This window comes from Balaenoptera physalus (genome assembly GCF_965194825.1).
Source record: "Balaenoptera physalus genome assembly, chromosome: 7".
In the NCBI taxonomy this organism is placed as follows: Eukaryota; Metazoa; Chordata; class Mammalia; order Artiodactyla; family Balaenopteridae; genus Balaenoptera; species Balaenoptera physalus.
The window spans coordinates 9,970,536-9,993,493 of NC_138886.1; the positions used below are offsets into that span (position 1 = coordinate 9,970,536).

The following is a 22,958-nucleotide window of genomic DNA, read 5'->3' on the forward strand; positions in this document are numbered from 1 at the left end:
TTGAAACTGACTTCCTTGCAAGTTATTGAGATGATATCTTTTATGACAGGTTGAATGGATTTCAGTAGGAGAATGACGCTAAATTGAGAGCTTTATGATTATATTACTTTGGCTGTACCCTTCACATTTATTAATTGCAATTGAATGTATTTTTCTTCCGTGGAATTTGGTTAGATATAGTGACATTGTCAGAATGCTTTTGCCAGCATAGTTTAATTTTCTGGCAAGATTAATTTCAGTGTTTCCCTACCACAAGGCTAAGGCAGGAATGTAAGATTTCCTATCTTGGAAGTGGTTGAAAGAAAACTTAATTTTATTTATTTATTTTATTAACATTGTGCCAGGATAGGAAGTTGAAGATTAGCAAGAGGAAGCTAATTTGAAGAGGTGGCATCAGTTGTGACTTTCTTTTCCATTGTAGTCTCCGTGTGCAGCAGTTGTTAATGTATGCTGGACAGTATTTCTTTAAAAGATCAGTTCACTGACTTTTGAAGGTTGATCAGCCAGTGGTAATATAATCACAAATGCACAATTTTAGATGACGCTTTTGTTATTGTTGTTGGAATTTCTTAAGCTAGTACTTGGATGCTAATAATTAATTAAGATTGTGAGGTATCCTAGTGACCAGGGAATTTACTTTCTAATCCTTTCAGCATATCTTAAAATTTTGTATAAGAAAAATTGTTCTTTTTAAGATTTGACTAATGTTACAAAGATACAAATCATTTATTTTACTACCTATAAACTGTTTCAGCCCACTGAAGAAAAGCTATGCTAATTTATATAGCTTTGACATTTTATAATTTTCATGATTTTTAGATAAAGGATTTTATATTTAAAACTTTAATAGTCTAGTCTGAGTTCATTTATCTTTAATTTTTGAAACGGGTAGAGTAATTCATAACAGTAATTTTATTCCTGTAATGTAATATTCACTTCAGTTCATTTGTGCATTAAAATTCCTTTAAGACCGTTATTAATGATTTATATAATGAAATGTCATATTAATCACAGAAGTTTTCACATTTTATTATTCTCTTCCATGTTAATACTATCTTTATGATCTCTATTAATGTTTTATATCCTCTAATTTCAATTATAAATCAAGAATATTTTCATGTTTTTGTTGGTATTTGCTTTTCAGGGGTGCCACCTTTAAAATTTTATGACTTTTTCCCTACATATGCAATATAAAACATCTTTATTCATATAAAGGTAGTTAATTATGTCTTTGTTTATAGTAAACTTTCATTGACAAACTTATAGTTATAATATTTCTTTTCAAGCTCAAAGATTAGAACGACTCCGAAAAGAGAGACAAAACCAGATCAAATGCAAAAATATTCAGTGGAAAGAAAGAAATTCTAAGCAATCAGGTAAATCGAAATAATTTTAATTATTAATTTGAGATTTATATATTTAGTTTATATTATTATATAAGAGCTTTTATTTTTAATTCATCCTTTTAAATCCTCTAGGCAGATACCTCTTGTGTTTTAAACTTTGAACTCTTTCACTTGGGTGCCTTGGCCCGCTGAAGCTGTGTGTTCTTTAGGTCTTGTCTTTTTGGCCACTCCTCCTCCTGGGTCACAAGAACTGATGAGTGCAGGGCATATTTTGTAGAAACTGTTGTGCCAGTACCTTGTTCTTAGAGCCAGGGTGTACCTATGATTTGGATGGGCCTCTGGATTGTAGATCCCTCCTGGCAGTTCTAACCTAGACTTTCCCTTGCCTCATTAGCCCCAATAACAATCTTTTTTGCATATATGCTAATTCTTTTCCTTTAGCTTACAGACCATTATGTTCCTGGTATTAGCATTTGCAGTATGTGTTCATACGGTATGTATTGATACATTAAAAAGCTGGCTGTCTTATATATTTTCAAAGCTTCAATCTCAGCAAGAAGAGAAGACTTTTTAAAAAAGTACAAAATAGAATGCTATTAAAATATTTTCTAATTTTTTATCATGTTTCCTAGACTTTTTTTTTTTTTTCCTCCTTTGAAATAAATGTCTGCAGTCTGTCTTTTATATCTTCTTAGCACCTCCCTCTACCACCCTGGCATATAATACATGTCCTATCAATTTTCGTTGACTGACTCCTTTGCTACATAATATTTATGAAACCAATAATATTAATGATTATCACATTAACAGCAGCACCTACCTAGTGCTGTGGTTAAGTACCTTATGTGCATTACCTCCAGTGCAATGGTCTTATAAGGTGTAGGTATCATTGCTGTCGTTAACAGACGAAACAGAAGGTCACAGAGACTTAACTTGCTAAAGTTACAAGGCTAGGAAGTGGTGGTGCAGTAGAGCCATGTTTTGTATCTAGCACTGTCTGCACCTAAAGGCCAATCTCTTTCTGCTAAACCATGTCATATAAAGTGGTTATTGCTTTCTCCTACTATAATTGTAAACCCAGGAGTGTTCAATGGGTATGATTTTCTTAATAATTGCTTCTAAATAACGACTGTTTAGAACGAGAAATCCTCTTCTTTCTCTTTTTTATGTCTCACTTCCGTGACTTCCTATAGTTCTTCTTGAATGTCTTTTTAGTTTTGCTTTGATACTTTAAAAATCTCTCCAGGCTGGCCTTTTCTGTTGATCTAGTTAATACTTCTCTCTGTTATATTTAACATAAACTGGAAAACCCTTATATCATTTATTTTGTCCACTTTCTTCAATATTTTTGTATGTCTTAATGTTTTTCCTATTTATCTCTCCTTAATGAATTCAGAGCCAGTTTAATAAGCCCATCTCTCCAGCTACCCTTTGTTTTGCCTTCTTCACTTCCATGTCTTAAAATGATCATAAATAAATAAATAGAGTAGAGCATCTCAAATGTATCTTCATTAACCCCTTTCACAATGTGAGAAGTAATTTCTTCAACCTAAATTTTGATGCATCTAATAAGTTTTGGTACTCCCCCGCCCACTCCTTAAAGTCTAATCCACTTTTACTTTTGTTCAGTGTTTCACAGAATGTGCTGGAGAAACAAATAGTCCCCTGTTGGCTTTCATTTTAACCACACCGTCCATTATGTATATCTGCTTCTCTCTCCCTCAGTTTCCTTCCCTTTATTTCTGTGTCAGAGATTTCAGTAGTTGACACTGTGATCTTATTTCTGGAAAAGCTCCTTAATGTGCCTGCCCATGCTTTGAGACGTTGACCTTGATTCTGGCCAGACCAGTAGCCTGCCTGGTGGTTAGTTACTCTTGATGGTTAGAGTGAACCTCGTCAATGCACAGAAGAATGCCTTTGAATTTTCTGTTAAGCTGGGTTCTATCATTACCCCAGACTGGCACTCTGGTTATCCTGAAATGTGTTAGAAAAGTGGAGTTCGCAGTCCACTAAACATCTGCCTGGCAAATGGATCAGCCATTCTATTTTCACACATCTCTCAAATACCTACTCTCTTTTGGCAAGAAATGCCACCACCAAATCATTTTGATATTAATTGGGAATTTTGGCTAGGTAATCTTTCGTTCATTTCCTCATTCTTTTTCTGCTAATTACTTTTTGTTAAAAATCCTTTCATCTGTTTTTTATCTTTGTTTTATTTCATTCCCCACTAGAAGAATCATCATTATGAATATGATGACCTCCCATGGAATGTTCATTTTCCACAGTTATTCTATCTACATCCAGTTTATTCTTTAAGACACTGCCTAAATGCTTCCTTTTCATAGAGGAGTTAGAAGGGATCTTAGAAACCATCTGGTCCATACCTCGAAGTTTTTTTGTTTTTTTTTTTTAATAAATTTATTTTATTTATTTATTTTATTTTTGGCTGCATTGGGTCTTCATTGCTACATGTGGGCTCTCTCTAATTGTGGCGAGCAGGGGCTACTCTTTGTTGTGGTGCATGGGCTTCTCATTGTGGTGGCTTCTCTTGTTGTGGAGCACGGGCTCTAGGTGTGCAGGCTTCAGTGGTTGTGGCACGTGGGCTCAGTAGTTGTGGCTCTTGGGTCTACAGCTCAGGCTCAGTAGTTGTGGTACATGGGCTTAGTTGCTCTGTGGCATGTGGGATCTTCCCAGACCAGGTCTCGAACCCGTGTCCCCTGCATTGACAGGCGGATTCTTAACCACTGTGCCACCTGGGAAGTCCCTCGAAGTTCTTTATGAACTTACTGACCCATATGCCACGAGACCACATGGTAAATGTAATACCTTATAGTAAGATTCTTTTAGTATTTCTGTAACTAAAACTACATGGATAAATGTGAAGACAATGTCATTGGAAGACAGCTTTGTCAGGAATAATCTCAAATCAAAGACTAGTATTTTTAATTTTATTGTTTTAAAATGGTGTTGGTATATTATTTACAAAATTAGTTATTATTCTTATTTATTGAGTCATTTAACAAGTATTTCTTCTACAACTTCTGTGTGCATAGTAATTCTGTGCTAGGTGATTTGGGGAATACTTGATTCCTGTCCTTAAGAAGTTTGAAGTCTAATTGGAATTCAAGGCTATTTACATGTGAAGTTAAATAATAACTTAAAACAATAATGTAGTTTTTATCAGTTACTTATGAATATTCCTGAAGTTTTCTTAATATAACTTCTATTATTGGTTTCTTAAGACAACAGTTCCCAGATACAATGGCTGTATAAAAGTCAGAAATGCATCCAAAAGTGCATGTTATAATGACATTCTGTATACATTTCTAGGCCCTGTCTGTGTAATTCCTGATTCAGTAGGTAGAGGTTGGGGTCCACAAATCTATATTTTTCAGAAGCTCACTGGGTGATTCTGATGGGTAACCACCTGTGAGCACCACTGGATTATAATATGCCAGCCACTAACTTTACTTCATCTTCATGCAAGTAGAGCAAATTAGCTTTTAATATTTCTATATTATTGGTGAGAAAACTGGAGGACAGAGGTGCTAACTAACTTTCCCAAGTTACTTACTTACAAGTAGTGACAAAGTCAGAATTCTTCTCCTGGCCAATCTGATCCCAAACACTGTAGTCTCTCCACTGTGCTCCGTTCTCTCCCATACCATAGGCAGAAAGGAGCTGCTCCTGGAGCTTTGAATATTGAGGAGTCTTTGGGGTTCCCTTGTACCTTTCTTTCTCTGTGTGTCAGCTACAGCCAGTGTTCAGGAAAGTTACCAAAGCTTCTATATTAAAAACTTTCAGTTGCAAATAATGAAAAGCAAGTGAAGTCAAAGTTGAAGAGTAGCTTGAAGTTGAGCAACTCAAGAAGTATAGCTGTGCCTTATGAATGGCTTAGAACCAGGAGGAAGGGCTCTGTGACCTTTTCCAGTCTTATCTCTGCTTTTCTGTGACCATCTGCTCTCTCCTTCCTCCTCCCATTCTGCTCCCTATCCCCACAACTACTTTCTCTGCTTTTCTGATCCAGAGTTATTCATTCAACAAGTATTTATTTAGCTCCCACAGTATGCAAAGGCAGTTATGCACTATTATAGGCCTAGAAGGTAGAGCAGTGAACAAGACAAAGTCCCTCCCCTCGTGGAGGTTGTGGGGGAGAAAGGCAGTTAAACGAACATAGGAGGTCAGGTGTCAGAATGGGAGAAGTGGCATAGAAAACAATATCCCCCAACTAAGGTGGGTAGGGAATGCTAGGCATGGGATCTTGCTGTTTTATATAGGGTGATCAGGGAAGGTCGAATTAGGAAGGTGGTGGATGAGCAGGGATCTGAAGGAAGTGAAGGAGTAAGCCAGGCAGATACTGGGAGATGAGTGTTCTAAGATGAAGGAACAGCAAGTGCAAAGGTTCTGTGGCAGAAGTGTGACTGATGTGCTCAAGGAATAGCAAGGAAGGATGCTTGTTGGTTAGAGTAGAGTAAGCAAGGGAAGGAGTGGGGTCAGAGAAGTAAGTAGTGGGAGACCTGATCATGCACAGTCCTATAAGGACCCTGGGTGAGGTGATTTGATCAGAGTACTGATATGATGTGTGACTTACGTTTTTTTTTTCCTAGCTTGAATTTCCTTTAAAACAACTATTTATTATAAAAATTTTCAAACACAAAAACAAAGAAAAAAATTTTTCAAACATATACAAAAGTAGAGAGAATGGTGTCATGAACCCCACACGCCCATCACCCAACTTCAGCAGTTAGCAATATATGTTTCGTCTTGCGTCATTTAGACATTCACCTCCCCTCCCCTCCCAGATTATTTTTAAGCAAATCCTAGCTATCATATAATTGCATACCTGAATACTTTTGTGTTTGTTTATTTATTTATTATTTATTTTATTTTTGGCTGCATTGGGTCTTCGTTGCTGCGTGCAGGCTTTCTCTAGTTGCGGCGAGCGGTGGCTACTCTTCGTTGTAGTGCGTGGGCTTCTCGTTGCGGTGGCTTCTCTTGTTGCGGAGTATGGGCTCTAGGCATGCGGACTTCAGTAGCTGTGGCACGCGGGCTCAGTAGTTGTAGCTCACGGGCTCTAGAGCACAGGCTTAGTAGTTGTGGTGCATGGGCTTAGTTGCAGCGCACAGGCTTAGTTGCTCCGCGGCATGTGGGATCTTCCCGGACTAGGGCTCAAACCTGTGTCCCTTGCATTGGCAGGCGGATTCTTAACCACTGTGCCACCAGGGAAGCCCTGTGTGTTTTTTAACATGTAATAAAACTGCACTACCACTATCCTCCAAAAATTAGCAGGAATTCTTTACTATTATCAAATATTTTCCTGATTGTCTCAATTTTTTTTTTTCTCCCCCTTCCCCCCATTTTGTTGGTTCAGGTCTAGATCTAAGGTCCACACCTTACTTTTGGGTAACATGTCTCATTTCCTTTTTAATCTATAGATTCTCTTTCACTTTTTATTCTTGTAATTTATTAGTTGAAGAAACTGGGTCATTTGTCCCATAGTATTTCCTACATTCTGGCTTTTGCTAATCATATCCCCATGGTCTCATTTAATATGTTCATCTGTCCTCTTTATTTCCTATCAACTGGTGGTTAGATCTACAAAATTGCTCAGATTGAAGTTTGATTTTTGGTAAGAATACTGTGTACATGCTGATCTGTATTTCCTATTGCATCATTTTAGGAAACATGGAATGTCTTACTGTGTTTTTTGTGACAAGATTGATGGTGGAATCAGGTGTTATCCATCCATTATTAAATTACTCCCATCAGCTTTTCATCTGATAGTTTTAGTGGCCATTAATGAGCATCACCTAGATTCATTATTTCATTAAGAGGTGTGAAATAGTGATTTCTAATTTTATCAACTTGTTTTATATAAAGAACTTTCCCTAATCTATTATTTGGCTATCCTCAGGTATAGTCCCTACAAGAACAGCAGGGTAAATGCTTGCTTCTTTACCTTTGTCAGTTGTTTTCAGAATGAAGAGTTTGTTCCCTAGCATCCCATGTAGATGACCAATGAGGGTTTTTTTCCCTTTGTATCATTATGCACTCATGGGTTTTTAAGCATAATTTATATTTTTCAATTCATTGCAGTTATTCTTTTTTTATGCTGAAATTGTCCCTTTGTATAGTGAGCCCCTTCACATTTGCTGCTAAGTTCTTTTGACACAATTCCAGTAATCTTTCATAGTTTCCTTGCTTTCTTGTCTAACAAGATGTTGCAGGTTCATCTTGCACATTTTCTTCCCCAAATCTGGAATCAGCTGTTTTTCCAGGGAGCCTTGGTTCTTTTTAGTGGTGAATGGCATTAGGGGACCACCGCTGAGCTCTAGGGGTGCTCACTGGGTTGGTTTTTGTTTTCCTTGTAGCCCTTTTCAGGGAGTAGCGCTCAGAAAAAAATAATTTTTACTTTTGATTTTATGTTTATGTATCCTTTCTCATGCTGAAAATCTTGTTCCAGAATAGAAATACCAATGTTATTATTAACATTATGATTAGTGAAAACAGTTTAAGATTTTTTTTTTTGTCTTTTTGATATGTTCCATTAGGGAATGTACAGTCAAATTGCTATGTGATAAAGTTACTTAAAATAATTCCTCTCTTTGTAGTTAAGCTGCCAACTAAATATTACACTTAAGTTCATTTTTCATGTTGCTTTTATTTTTAAAGGTTGCACTTTTTCTTTATTAATTACACAAAACATTTACACGGTTGTAAAGTTAGATACATAAAACAAGGTAAACCAGAGAAATCTAGCCTCATTCCTTGTCTTCTACTCTTTTAGATAGTCATTTTAAAAAAGGTTTTGGCTTTTCTGTCCACTTACAAATATATATAAGCATATTTACATTCATATCCCCCTCTTTTTAAATTAAAGATAGCATAATACACACTATTTTATGCAACCCATTTTTCATTTAGCAACACATCCTGAGAATTACTCTGGAGCAATACATAGAGATAGGTTTCATGATGTGGTTGTACCATAGGTTAGCCAACCAGTCCCTTGTTGAGGGATATTTGATAGTTTTCAGGCTTTTGCTGTTGCAAATGGGACTGCAGTGGAAAGCGTCATGCATATTAGTTTTGTTTTGTTTTGTTTTTTTGCCAGTGTCTCTAGGATCAGAATCCTGAAAGTGGTGTTTATTGTTGGGCCAAGGGGTAAATATGTGGTTTTCTTTGACATTGTTACATTCCCCTTTATTGAGATTTTGCTGTTTTGCATTCCCTCTAGTAATGTGTCGAGTGTCTATTTCCTGATAGAAGTGGAATGGTATCATAGTATAGTTTTTTGTTTTTTTTTTAATATATGTATTTATTTATTTATGGCTGTGTTGGGTCTTTGTTGCTGCGCGTGGGCTTTCTCTAGTTGCGGTGAGCCGGGGCTACTCTTCGTTGCGGTGTGCGGGCTTCTCATTGCGGTGGCTTCTCCTGTTGTGGAGCCCGGGCTCTAGGTGCACGGGCTTCAGTAGTTGTGGCACATGGGCTCAATAGTTGTGGCTCGCAGGCTCTAGAGTGCAGGCTCAGTAGTTGTGGCACACAGGCTTAGTTGCTCCGCAGCATGTGGGATCTTCCCGGACCAGGGCTTGAACCTGTGTCCCCTGCATTGGCAGGCAGATTCTTTTTTTTTTTTTTTTTTTTTTAACATCTTTATTGAAGTATAATTGCCTTACAATGGTGTGTTAGCTTCTGCTTTATAACAAAGTGAATCAGTTATACATATACAATATGTTCCCATTTCTCTTCCCTCTTGCATCTCCCTCCCTCCCACCCTCCCCATCCCATCCCTCTAGGTGGTCACAAAGCACTGAGCTGATCTCCCTGTGCTATGCGGCTGCTTCCCACTAGTTATCTATTTTACATTTGGTAGTGTATATATGTCCATGACACTCTCTTACCCTGTCACATCTCACCCCACCCCCTCCCCATATCCTCAAGTCCATTCTCTAGTAGGTCTGTGTCTTTATTCCCGTCTTGCCACTAGGTTCTTCATGGCCTTTTTTTTTTTTTTTTTTTTCCCTTAGATTCCGTATATATGTGTTAGCATACTGTATTTGTTTTTCTCTTTCTGAGTTACTTCACTCTGTATGACAGACTCTAACTCCATCCACCTCATTACAAATACCTCCATTTCATTTCTTTTTATGGCTGAGTAATATTCCATTGTATATATGTTGGCAGGCAGATTCTTAACCACTGCACCACCAGGGAAGTCCCTCGTAGTATAGTTTTAATTTGCATATTTCTTATTATGAACGTGGTTGAACATCTTTCCATTTGTTTAAGAGCTATTTGAATTTCTTTTTCTGTGGATATTATATATTTCTTGTCCATTTTTCTATTGGGTTGTTGGTCAGTATCTTCTCTACTTTGAGAATCTTTATATATTAGGAAGTTTTTATTTTTATGTCATCAGATTTATCAATTTTCTTCTTATTCTGAAGTTTATAACTTTATTTTTCTTTTTTAAAATTTAAAAAAATTTTGGCTGCACCACGCGGCACGCGGGAGCTTAGTTTCCTGACCAGGGGTTGAACCCGCGCCCCCTGCAGTGGAAGTGTGGAGTCTTAACCAATGTATCACCAGGGAAGTCCCTATAACTTGTATTGTAAAAGACTCATTGGCTGCTGTGTTGGGAAGAGACAGTGGTCTGGGTTGGGGTGGGGGAGGCAAGGGTGGAAACGACCAGTTTGAAGGTGGTGGTAATAATCCAGCTTTGGTAGCTATAGGTGGTTCTGGATATCTTCTTAAGTTTCTGTTGATGGATAGGATGTGCGAGAAAGAGAAAAGTGGAATGACACCCAAGTTTTTTGCCTAGCAGAATTGAGTTGCCATTAAATGAGAAGAAAATTGTGGGAGGGGCGGGTTTGTGGGCAAGATCAGGAGTTTGGTTACGGACATGTAAAGTTTGAGATACCTATTGGACATCCAAGTGGAGGTGCGAAATATGAAGTTGAATCTATAATTTTAGGAATAATCATTTAGAAGTTATCAGCATACAGAGGATATTTATTTATTTAGGTTTTCCCTTATTTATTTTTTTACTGAGGTATGCTGTACATATATGGAAATGTATAGGTATTAAATGTACAGTTTGATGACTTTCGCCAAACATACACCTGTGTAACTAGCATTCCAGTCAAGTGTACAGCATTTCTATACCCCAGAAAAGTTCCCTCGTGCCTCTTTTTAGTTAGTCTCCTCCCCAAAGGCAATCATTGTTCTGATTTGTATCACTGCAATTTAGTTTTGCCTCTTGTAAAATGGTATTTACCTATTTATTTTATTTTATTGGCCCTGCCATGCAGCTTGCAGGATCTTAGTTCCTCAACCAGGGATCGAACCCTGGCCCCCGGCAGTGAAAGTCCGGATTCCTAACCACTGGACCACCAGGGAATTCCCTGAAGTGGTATATAAAATCATAAGACTGGATGAGATCACTGAGGGAGTGAATGTAGATAAAGAAAAGGCCCAAACACTATGCCTTGGGGAATGCCAAAGATTTGAGGGAAAAAGGAAGAAGAATCAGCAAGGAGACTGAGGGGGAGTAGCCTGGACAGCAAGTGAAGAAAAGGATTCCAAAAAGGAAGGAGTGAAATGTTAAATGCTACCAAGAGGTCTTGTAAGATGAGGATTAAAAATTGACCAGTAGGGCTTCCCTGGTGGCGCAGTGGTTGAGAATCTGCCTGCCAATGCGGGGGACACGGGTTCGAGCCCTGGTCTGGGAAGATCCCACATGCCGTGGCGCGACTAGGCCCGTGAGCCACAATTGCTGAGCCCGCGCGTCTGGAGCCTGTGCTCCGCAACAAGAGAGGCCGCGATAGTGAGAGGCCCGCGCACCACGATGAAGAGTGGCCCCCACTTGCCGCAACTAGAGAAAGCCCTTGCACAGAAACGAAGACCCAACACAGCCATAAATAAATAAAATTAAAACAAAACAAAACAAACAAACAAAAAAAATTGACCAGTAGATTTAGCAACAGGGGAACCATTGGTGACTTCATTGAAAGCTGCTTTGATGAAGTGGTGGAGCCTGAATGCCTGATTGGAGTGGGTTTGTGTGAATGGGAGGAGAAGAATTAGACAGCAAGAATATAGACAACCATTTTGAGGAGCAGAAAAATAGGGTAGTAACTGGGCGGGACTATGGAAGTACAGGAGAATTTTTTTTTTTTTAATGAGTAGTATTTCAGTATCTATATGCTGATGAGACTAACCCAATAAGAGGGAAAAATTGAACATGGAAGCGAGATGGAAGAGAATTGCTTGATTGATGCCCTTGAGCCGGCAAGAGTGGATGGAATTTAGTGCACAAAGGAGGGGCTGATCTGATAGGGGCATAGGCAGTTCATCCATGTTGTGATGGGAGGGAAGGCGGGAGGAAGTGCAGGTGAGAGCATGCAAAAGTTCTCTTTTGGTTGTTTCTGTTTCTCCGTGATGTAGGAAGCAAAAGAGGAAGTGGGAAAATGTCACAGGCTGAGGAGAGAGGTCTAAGTGTGAATTAGTCTGAGAGTGGAAGAGTTAATATATCATCACTTCACACTTAACCCTACTGATAACAGTAGAATGACTTGGATAAGTGACTTATGTTTGCTACACCTCAGTTTCTTCATGGAGCTATTGGTAACCTGTCTTTCAGGATCATTGTGAGGACAGGGTGAGAAGACACCTGGCATTGTTCCTGGCCCCTAGTAGGTTTTTTGTTTTTGCTTTTTCCTAGTAGGTATTTAATAAAGGATTATTCTTTTCCAAAGTGTAGCAATAAAATTATTGATAGAGTACAGGTAGAATAGTACTTCCAATATTTAAAATACCACTTTAATAGTAATCTAAAACTTTTTCAAATGTGCATTAATCTGTTAGTATTAATGTATAAATAACATATTAATCTGTTGATTACATGTACTTATATATTCAGAATCTGGATTGGATAGTCAAGTGCCACATTTTAAAAAAGAATTAGATCCTTTTCTCCTGGTTTGCCCCTTAAATCTGTAAGGACTCATTTGATAAAGTTCCCCCACTGGTTTGTTGAAAATAATTTTGTTACCTTTTTAAAAAGTTCCAAGTGACTATTTCACAGTTATGTTTGATCTCAGTTCAAGGTGGCTATGCTCAAGAATGGAATGGGTTGAACTTATTTATTGCACATTTTAAGATCTAAGACTGATTCATTTAAAGTGTAAAGTATGGAAATTTTCTAACATCACAAAATATAAAGTATAATGAACCCCCATGTACTTATCATCCAGCTATCACCTTAAATGACATTCAGATTAATATAGAGGATGAAATGATCTTTGAGAAGATATGGAACTAACTTGTCTTGGTTCACTAATGAATAAGTGCTGAAGGTTTTGATTTAATAACTTAATCTGAATTCCTTCAATCATTATTTTATTCATTGATTCATGCAACAAAATTTTTTGAAGGTCTACTTTGTTCATTAGTGCCTAATGGCTAAGAGCCATGGCTGGGTGCAAATCTGAGCCCTGCTACTTACTGGCTGTGTGGCCTAGGGCTAATCAAAATATTCTACGCTTCAGTTTCCAGTTGACAGAATTGAGATAACGCAAATATCTACCTCATAAGCTTGTTATGAGGATTAGATGAGATACATTGGTTTGCTCAGTAAATGTTAGCTATTATTATTAAAAATACTCTTTCTCCTTTTCCTCCTCCTCATCTTTGTCATCCAGATTGTGTGCTAGGTGTCATTGGAAAGTGTGAGAGGATTAAGAGGTGGACCTTGACCTTGAAGAACTAGAACTTCAAAATCACATATTAGAGCCAGGAGAGATCGTCAAGATAATCTGGTTTGACAAGTCCAGAGAGGTTTAGTGAATGGTCCAGTATCACACATCTATCTGTTAGTGGCAAAGCCAGGCTGAATCTCAGGTCTCACAGCTGTGAGTGCTCTTACAAAATGGCTGTTCTGTTGGCTTGTCTGACCTCTGCCCCCTTCCTTAAACCCTAGTCTTTGTAAGTTGACAAACCTGACCTATGTGTTTTTCAGTGCTCTGCTCTTTCAGTGCACAGACATATATGTGAGACTTTTTGCACATACCTGACCTAAACATGTCTTGGACACTCCCTCCTTAAGATTCCAAGGAAGACTTTTTAGGGAAGGTGGACAGGCTATCTCTGTGTTGTAATCACAAAGATGTTTTTATCTTCCTCTTGTATCACAGCCCAGGAGTTAAAGTCACTATTTGAAAAAAAGTCGCTCAAAGAGAAGCCTCCACATTCTGGAAAGCAGTCAATATTATCTGTACGCCTGGAGCAGTGTCCTCTGCAGCTGAATAACCCCTTTAACGAGTATTCCAAATTTGATGGCAAGGTAAGTAAACGTGAAACTATCCCTTTAGGTAAAACCTCAATTGGATGGAATTATTGTTGGTTATTATTCTTATTCTTATTAGATTTAGATTTAGGGTTTCAAAAGGGACTCAGTAAATATAGAATGTCACTCACATTTTCTAAGACTGAGGGTGTAAAAAGGTCTGGATTTGGGCTTAATGTGGTTTCCACAGTAATATGTTTGGGAGGATGAAAACAAAAACAGTCTGGAGAGAGGTGTGTGTGTGTGTGTGTGTGTGTTCCTGTGTGTGTGTGTGATCGTGTGTGTGTGTGTGTGTGCGTGTGTGTTCCTGTTTTATCTCCTAAGTGTTTCTCTCCTAAGGTTTGGGTTAGTTGGGCTGTGATTAATCAAGGTCTGACTGTTTGGAAAGCCTTGAAAGCGGTTCTGGGAGATGGTTTGGGTTGTCTTGTCTGATTCTTGATTATAACTCCAGAAATTGTAGAGGTGAGAGCTTCATTTCAGAATTCTAAGACATTGCTTTGCATGTCAGTGTTTTATTGAATCTTGTTTGACACTTGCTATGCAGAATGACTTAATTTTTTCCTGTTTGTTCTGACAGTTGCTAAATTAAAGTGTGTTTGTTTTCCTTTTAGAAAAATGGCCACTATTTTAGGTGGAATATAGTTCTATCAATACATGCAGGACCCTCTCTTCCCCATTCCCTGCCATTCTTTGTCTCTGTGCTGAGCTGAGCTGGGTTTCTTTCAGGACAGTAGCAGTTGATTTTTATATTTATTGCCATCATGTTTGCTGTCTGGCAGTGGTGTGGGCGTGCTGAGTGATAGCTTGTTGCCTGGAGGGACTGTGTACAATTTGTCTTATTTCAACACCATTGCAATTAATAAACATACAGCTCTTTGCTTATGTTTGCACTTTTTATAATCAAGTCCTGGTTATATGCTGTTTCTGTCAGTTGTCATCTTTGAGCAAGGAGATGTTTTTTCTTTGAAACACTTTCACCTCATACAATTCAGCATGTTTCCATTGGTTTAAGTAAGCATATATGGACATTGGCACATGAGGTTATTGATGTTGGCGGGGAAGGAGAACAAAAACTAGAAACAAAATGCATAAATAGCATAAAATCCTAATATGCTCAGGAGTTTTCTCCAAAAAACATAAGAAAGTACTTCCAGTAAATTAGAGATTGTATCCTGTGAAGAGCTGCTCTTCAGCCTGCCCCTGCCACCTTCTCCTGCTTCTTCTTGTGGAATGCAGCAAAGAGGAGGAAGGGTCCCCCTAGGGGACAGGAACGTCAGCCTCTGGAAACTAGTGAGTTGGACTGTAGGGGATTTTTTTCTTAACTACTACAGTCGATTCATTTAGATATGTGAGATGTTATTATTGGGATTAGGTTACATGGCTAGAATTTATTTGCTTCCATTGCCTATCATCTCATTGTTTGAGGATGCAATTAATTGTTGGAGTGTTGGAGTAATTAGTATTTGATAATGCTGTGATGCCAACAAAGTAGCACAGATCTTTTAAAATACTATATTCTAGAATTTTCATTATACTATTAGATTCTATTATAAATTACTTAGGATTTGGATTTGTTAGAAGGTTGTGAACTCTGCTTGTTATATATACCTAACTTGAAATTAAAAAATAAAATAAAGAAGCCATTTCCTCAGTCACAAAGGAATTATTTTTGCTAGATATGTGTTTACACTTACGACTCTCGATGTTTTTGTCATATCAAGTCTATTTGTAATCAGCAAAGGATGTGAGCATGGCCCAGTCACCATTGCACAATTGATTAAGAAAGATTTATATATCGATAAGTCTTTCTTGTGACGCAGTGCTATTTTTTTTATTATCCTACATATTACCATTGCTAAAACACAATTAAACCCTTGTTCTCATCTATTATTTAATATTGATGCATTTGGCAGATGTGTAATGAAAGTGGCTAATATTTGAAGGATATTGTATTGTACATATTAAATTAGTCTATCTTTGTGAAATGCATCAATATGATATTCAATGACATCTCAATGATTAATAGAGAATTATACTTGAGTCAAGCCTTTTCGTAACCTAGAAATTAAAATGACTATTCAAATAACACCTCAAAATGATGAAATTAGCATTTTGTGATTGCATAATAATGGGATTGTAGTAGTTATAACAGCACCATGGCTGCCTCGAGAGTTAAGATCATGTCAACCCCTTGATAATAAAGCCTTTTTTGTGAGAGTCGACTTTAATAATTTCCAGATTGATTCTTCCCATAAATCATTTGACGTTCAGCACTAAATTTTTGTTACTGTTGTAACTTAGAATTATTTTATTTTTATTCAGCTCATATTTAAGAAGTGAAATGAGTGTCCTGTTTTAATGATTCACCATCTTGTCATTGAACTCCCTGTTTCTTGCCTCAAATGTAAGAGTTTCTCATGTGTTTTGATAGTCCCCCCCCCTTTTTTTTTGCAAAGGTTTGTTAAAGCCACTAAAATATGTGGTTCTTTCCGCTACAAATATTCACAATGCTTTTCTTGGGAATAACGCTTGCCTTATTTACATAATTAACTGAGTTGCTTAGGTCTCTTGGGCAAATGGTACATAATTGGGGAGAGAAGGGGACAGGGAAGAGTTTGGGGTCTAATTAAATATGCTAAAAAACTACTTAATTATCTATTTCCTCAAGAGACTAACTGCTGTGAAATCCTCCTTATGATTAAACTAGTATTGGATTTGAAAAAAGGGTTTTGTTTTTGGTGTGGCTTTACAGTTACATTGTAAGTAAGCAGGCATCTTTAAGGATTTGTGCAAACTGAATTGTTGGTTTTAGTGATTCTAAGGGTAAACATCTCTTAGTTATTGTACTAAATTAAAGTGAATACTTTCAAATAGTTTTTGGTTCCTGTAGCTGGTTAATAATTTGATTTTTTAAAAACTGTGGTTGGTTAATAACTTCTTGAAGGCATGTAGAGAGGGAAAGGCCGTACTTAGGTATATACTTTATTGTAATTTTTACAGTTTTTTGATCAGGTTTATTACTATGTTTATATTATCTTTTTGGCAAATTGGCAGTGCTATCCGTGACTGTTTTAGATTCATAGGTTATTAATAACTCTGTTTACTGATCATTTGAAAAAAGACCAGGACAGATTGCAAGTGGTTTTAGGGAATGCTTAGCCAGACAAGGCAAAACAAGGCTCAGCCATCTGCTTAAATTCTTTGGGGTTGTTAAAAACAGGACCTCTGAATAGCTTCATTAACAAAACCAACCTCTGTTTTAGAGGTGAGACAATAGGAAAATTCTTGTGCCCGTCCCTCTGATCTCACTGAAAGTGGGAAATGTTGGGTATGACAGGGAGTTGCTCTGAAGTGATGAAGGGGTGACAGTCAGTAAAACATTCAGCACTGATTTAAGTGTCCCTGAATATGTGGATTTCTGCCCTGTCTCTCCACCTTTTTCAAAAGAGATCTTATTTTAAAAAGTATCTAGCCCCTTTCCCATGCCTTATCACTTGAGAAGCTTTAGCTAGTACATCGTCATCACTATTTTGGTTAACCTGAGTTTACAAATATTATCATCATCAGTAGACCCTTAGAAGTTCAGATACCCATCTCCTGTCAGTACAGTTACTGACAAAGAAATGGTACTGATTATCAGTTGTGTCACCTCAGTCAGGTTTTTCACCTCACTGAACCTCAGTTTCTTTACCTGTGCAAAGAAATTAAGAGTTCCTTCCTAACAAAGCTGATGAGACCATCAAATAGGATAAAGCACCTAGCACGGGGAGAGGCAGTGTAATTTAGTTTGTAAGCAGATCTATTATGTAGTAAGGTCTGAGTTTAAATCCTAATTCCACCACTTAGTGGTATGACTTCAGGCTAGTTACTTAACCTCATGAAGCTGCAGTCCTTGTATGTGGAATGAGATGGTGGTAGTGTGTCTTCCTGGTGAGTATTGAGATATAGCACATAGGAAGCGCTCAGCAAATACCCCACTTCTGCCTCTTTCTCTCTCTGTAAAGGGTGAGGCCAGTGATGCTATCTCTCCTTTGTACTTCATTAGATTGTTGACAGGATTGAGTGAGAGGAAATGTGTTCTTAAAACTAGGAGTTTAGCATCGTTACACAAGATGTACAGCAGACTGGCTGAAGGTGGTCTGCTTGTAGAAGTCCAGGGAGTCAGTCCAGTGGGGTTTTGACCTTTAACTTGAAATAGGAAGATTAAGACAAGTAATTACTTCCTTTTTTGTTTTTGTTTTTTTTTTTTTTTGCAATGGCTATTTTTTTAAACATCAGGTGAGAGGGTAGTTTGATATTAGTAATTGCTTGGCAGTTTAGTAAAATGTTAAATATTTTACTTATTTGACTTAGCTAAATTATACTCTAAATATAAGGAGCATGTTTGCCTTGACAAGTGCTTTAAAAAGCAGAACCAGTGCTAGTTCATACAGACAACTGTGACGTTGATTGTGTTAACTTGCTAGAAAGTAACCATTTCTCTGTTAGAAACTGTTTTAACAGGGAAGCTGCAGAGAGCATGGGGGAAGGGATAATTCATGAGTGCTAATTGCTTGGCTGTTAATTTTCATAAGTGTTGATAGAAGCAGTTCCTTAAATTAAACTTTGTTTAAAATGTATCAGGGGAAATATTCCACAGTGTCGAGCCTGAAGTGAAAATTAATATGAATGCTGTGGCAATTAACACATACTGGTTAATAGCTTTTAGCAGCATTTTGGGATGATAGTCCTTAAATACATTTTTGCATGCTGCTCTTGTTTCAGCATTGTTCCAGTCTATGTCTGGATAATTATGAACAAATGTTTTCTATAATCATTGGCATTAAATAGCTCTCTTCAAAGGAAGTCACTTAAAACTTTGCAGAAAGCGTGAAGCCACTGAGAAATGTTGCAAACTCAGAAAAGGTCAGCGAATTGCCTTTAGAGGAAAATGCTCCTCATCTGAAGTTGGAATATTTGCTATTATCGTGGGAATGGTCCCCTCTAATAAGTTAAGCTACTTTAGTTTCAGGATCTCTTTCCGAAAAATTATAACCTAGACTTCTTAGTGCTGGTTGTGTTTCCAGACAGCAGCTTTTGCTTATTGCTGCCTGAGCTGAGGCATGGCCTTGAGCCTAAGGACGTTCTGGCCTTAGACCTTGCTTCTTTTCTCTGACCAACACCCTCCCCCGCCTCCCCGCCAGCCACCCCTGTCCTCCCCCACCAGAGGAGGTGGCTGAGATTGCAGTTGGCTGCATCGGTCTCAGAGAGAGAGAGAGAGAGAGAGGGAGAGGAGAAAGAGGGAATATCTAAGGTAACTCTGTATTTTGAATTAGGAGCTGTTTGTCTCACTTTTCCATTGGCTTCATTTTACATACCTTTTTCAGTAAAGGAGAGTAAAGTCCCAACATCATTTCAGCAGTTACTCTCTTGGCAACTTACCTCTGTGACTGTATTTTGTTAGTCTTCCTTTTTATAGACCAGTTTTTATTAGTCGGTTCTAGTTCTAAAGCAAGATATTAGATATTTACTACCTTTTTACACACCGTGGTATACCAATAAAAGGACCAAATTCATTAATTTAAAAATGTGTTTAAAATTTTTTTTTTTTTAAATAAATTTATTTATTTTTGGCTGCGTTGGGTCTTCGTTGCTGCGCACGGGCTTTCTCTAGTTGCAGTTAGTGGGGGCTACTCTTCATTGCGGTGTGCAGGCTTCTCATTACGGTGGCTTCTCTTGTTGTGGAGCACGGGCTCTAGAGCGCAGGCTTCAGTAGTTGTGGCTTGCAGGCTCTAGAGCACAGACTCAGTAGTTGTGGCGCACCGGCTTAGTTGCTCTGCGGCATGTGGGATCTTCCTGGACCAGGGCTCGAGCCCGTATCCCCTGCATTGGCAGGCAGATTCTTAACCACTGCGCCACCAGGGAAGCCCTAGAAATGGATTTTACTGAGATTATTTCCCCCTTACCATTATACTAAGGCAGTGCTCTTCCTGTTGCTCGACATTATACTGAAAATCCTGGGGGCCGACTTTGGGATTTTTGCCTGGGTGGTATTCAAAATGAATTAAGTAGGAATCTTACAACAAAAAGAAAGCATTTTCAAAAAAAAAAAGCATTTTCAGCATCCTAATCTGAAATTAAATTCTCAAGGCTTAGCTCTTAAAACTAGCTTATTCCACTTTGAGCTCTTTCTGTCCAGGCCTCATTTCTGCAGTTTGTTCTGAGCCCTGCCAGTCTGTGGAGGCTTCCTGTGATTGTGGAGCCGTCTTCTAGAAACTCCCATCAGAGGTAGAATTCACCATCAACTCAGAGGCTTTTCCAAGGAAGGCAGAATTTTGCGGTGGGAAGAACATGTTTGTCAGGCTTGGGTTAGAATTCTAACTTTGCCATTTACTAGCTGTGTGATACTGGGCAAATCACTTTGCCTCTTTAAGCCTGTTTTCATATCTATAAAATGAGGTTAATGATACTTATCAGAAAATGTTGTTGTGAGTATTTAATGAAAATTATAAATGCATACATAGCAAAGTGCCTGGTATATGGTCAGTGCTGAGAGATGTATTCATTTCCTTTTACCACATTGCCATTCATTTACTTCCTATTTAGTGAGGGTCTACTATGTACCAGGCACTGTTAAGTAAAATCTGGATACAGTAGTGAGCAAAAACAGATCTGGTTTCTGACCTCATGAAGCTTCCTCTCTTGGCAGGAGGATAGATGTTATGTAAATAATCACCAAACAAAGTGTAAAATTGCAGTCATAGTATATATAATCAAAGCGAATTAATTACCAAGTTCCAGGAGAGATACTTGGGGCTTTGAGAGAGTTATCGTAAGGGCATCTGACCTAGTCTGGGGCGGGGTCAGAAATGGTTATCCTTGTGAAGGTGCCTCTTGACCTGAGAGCTGAAGGCTAAGAACTAGCTAGGTATGAAGTGTGAGGAGAAAGAAGATACAGAGGATCTGAGGCAAGGGCGAGCTTGGAAATTTGGGGGAACTGGAAGAAAAGGCTGTGTAACTGGAGACCCAAGGGTGAGGTAGATTGTGGTGCAAGGTGAAGCTGCAGGGGCAGACCACAAGTGGCTGGTAGAAGTGTCCTCTGTAATCTAAGAGTATGGGAAAGCCTTGAACAAGTTTAATGAGGAGGGAAGGTAGTCAGGTTTGTATTTTGAAAAGAGCGCTGAAGCTCTGCTGAAGGGAATACACTTGAGAAGGGTTTGTGAGGCTAGAGAGACCAATCAAGAAACTTTTTGCAGTGGTCCAGGTAAGAAGGATGATAACTTGGGCTTACTTATTGGAAATGGAGAAGGAGTAGATGAATGCAAGAGATATTTAGTTGGTAAAAGTGATAGGACTTGATGATGGATTGATTATATGGCAGGGAACGGGGGAGAAAGGAGTTTCAAGGATGATTTCTAGATCAGATTCTGGCTTGAGGAACTGAATAGACGATGATACCATCCCTGAATTAGGAAGCACTGAAAGAGGGCCGAGGATGAGGCAGAAGTTACCATCTTGAGCTGGTTTGGGCCTACTGATGACAGATCATAGCCTGTTACCATGTCCTTGAAGATACTACACATATTCTTTTCTGGAGGGGGTAGGGTGCACCCTGTTTGTTTGGTTTGTATTTGGGGCGTCTGAGGCAGTGATCTCTGAGATGAGGGTGGGCTAGGAGGCAGGAGCCTCTTTTTTGCTTCCGCTTCATAGCCACCTTTGGAACTTTGGCTAAGGAATCGCCCTAGAAGTGGGTCACCTCTTCTCTGAGACAGGGCTATACTCTCAGATGCCTGAGATGAGCTATACTCTCAGCTCATCAGGCCATTAAGAGGAGAAAATGAGAGAGTAATTTTAAATGAGGCAGATGTCAGGTGTCATTTAAGAAAATATATTGATTGTAATTCTTGGACGTTAGGGGAATAAGAGGTAAAACGTGGACATATTTTTGTTATAACGAGATTACTGTTGTGGTACTACCCTCTTCCTGGCTAATTAATTACAAGATTAGCAGACGAAATCTGGTTGGAATGAATATCAAACACTGAGTCCCCAGGGAAAGCATGGGAGACAATCTGTTTTATAGGTGTGGTGGGGACTGGGGATGGTGGGATTTTATACTGAGCCTTCTCATCTGGGGCACCTCGCTCTGCATAATTTGCAATGGAGAGATTATCTGGTCGCTCAAAGTACTAGGCCCTGATTTTATTATCTTGAAAACAGCTATCCAGAAATATCAAATGACAGCTTAGGGTCACCCAGCTGGGCATAGAATCTAGGTGTTCTAATCCTTAGAGATTTTAATTTTCATTCTTAATGGCATTCTTATTTACAAAATGGAAACCTGAGTTCAAGTACTAGAAGACCATGTGGTGGAAAGAACACAGACATGAAAGATGTTTTAGCCCTGGCCATACTATGGAGTCTGGGACAGGGCACCTCCCATCTCTCTGACAGAGCCTCAGTTTCTGCATGTTTAGAAGGAGGAACTTGACTTAGGTGATCTCTTGGATTCCTTTTGGCTTTAAGATTCCATAGTTTTGTGATAGAGAGGTAATTGACATCAGTGACGTGTAGAAGGTTATAGATGGGAAAACTTGAACTCTTGAAGAATTGATCTTCTACGTATATGTTGCTACTTTCCTCTTTTAATTGATCATAACAAAACTGTGATGGAGGGAGCATTATCTCCATTTTACAGATGAGGAAACTGAGGCTCAGAAAGAGAAAGTGACTTCCTCAAGGAGATCCCACTAGTATTTGGCAGAGCTGGTATTCAACTCCTTATTCCATTACCACAGCTTTCTTTCTTAGACTGTTTTACAGTCATTGTTATGCAGTAAACAAAATATTATTAAGAATTGAAATTTTTCAAAATTTAAAAACAAAATAATTTTCCCTTTACCAGTGAACTTGAAATCTGACAGACTGGTTTAGCTCTTATTATCAATTGTGTCTGTTGGGTGAGTTACTGCATTTTGTAAGCCTCAATTTTCTTACATGTAATAAAGAAATGATGAGATATAGGGGCTGGGGAAGAGGAATGCTTTACACACCAAATCTAGTGTATGTCCCACAAATGCTTTTTTCTTTCCACTGATCTTCCTGGTATGCAGAGTGGATTCATTCATCCGTCCATCCATCCATCCAACAAATTATTTACTAAGTGCCCACATTGTACTGGTTCATTTTAAATGTTTATGACATACTGGCTCTGTGCTAGGCACTGATGAATCAGACAGGGCTAACCACCATAGAGGAATTTGAAGATAAGAGTGGCCATAGAG

At 38.4% G+C, this 22,958-nt stretch overlaps 1 protein-coding gene across 17 annotated transcripts in view; it reads left to right on the forward strand.

The window, feature by feature from the left end:
• The window catches only part of MAPKAP1 (MAPK associated protein 1), a 237,908-nt gene that overhangs the window by 32,063 nt on the left and 182,887 nt on the right, over positions 1–22,958 (forward strand). For 13 of the 17 annotated variants that reach the window (XM_082467787.1, XM_082467772.1, XM_082467781.1 and 10 more), the window contains 2 exons: positions 1,287–1,376; positions 13,544–13,692. The exons of 1 other annotated variant lie outside the window; for it this stretch is intronic. In XM_082467787.1, the coding sequence (XP_082323913.1) occupies positions 1,287–1,376; positions 13,544–13,692 (239 nt within the window). The remainder of the gene's footprint in view (positions 1–1,286; positions 1,377–13,543; positions 13,693–22,958) is intronic. 3 more of the 17 variants (XM_082467776.1, XM_082467774.1, XM_082467775.1) reach the window with 1 other exon arrangement.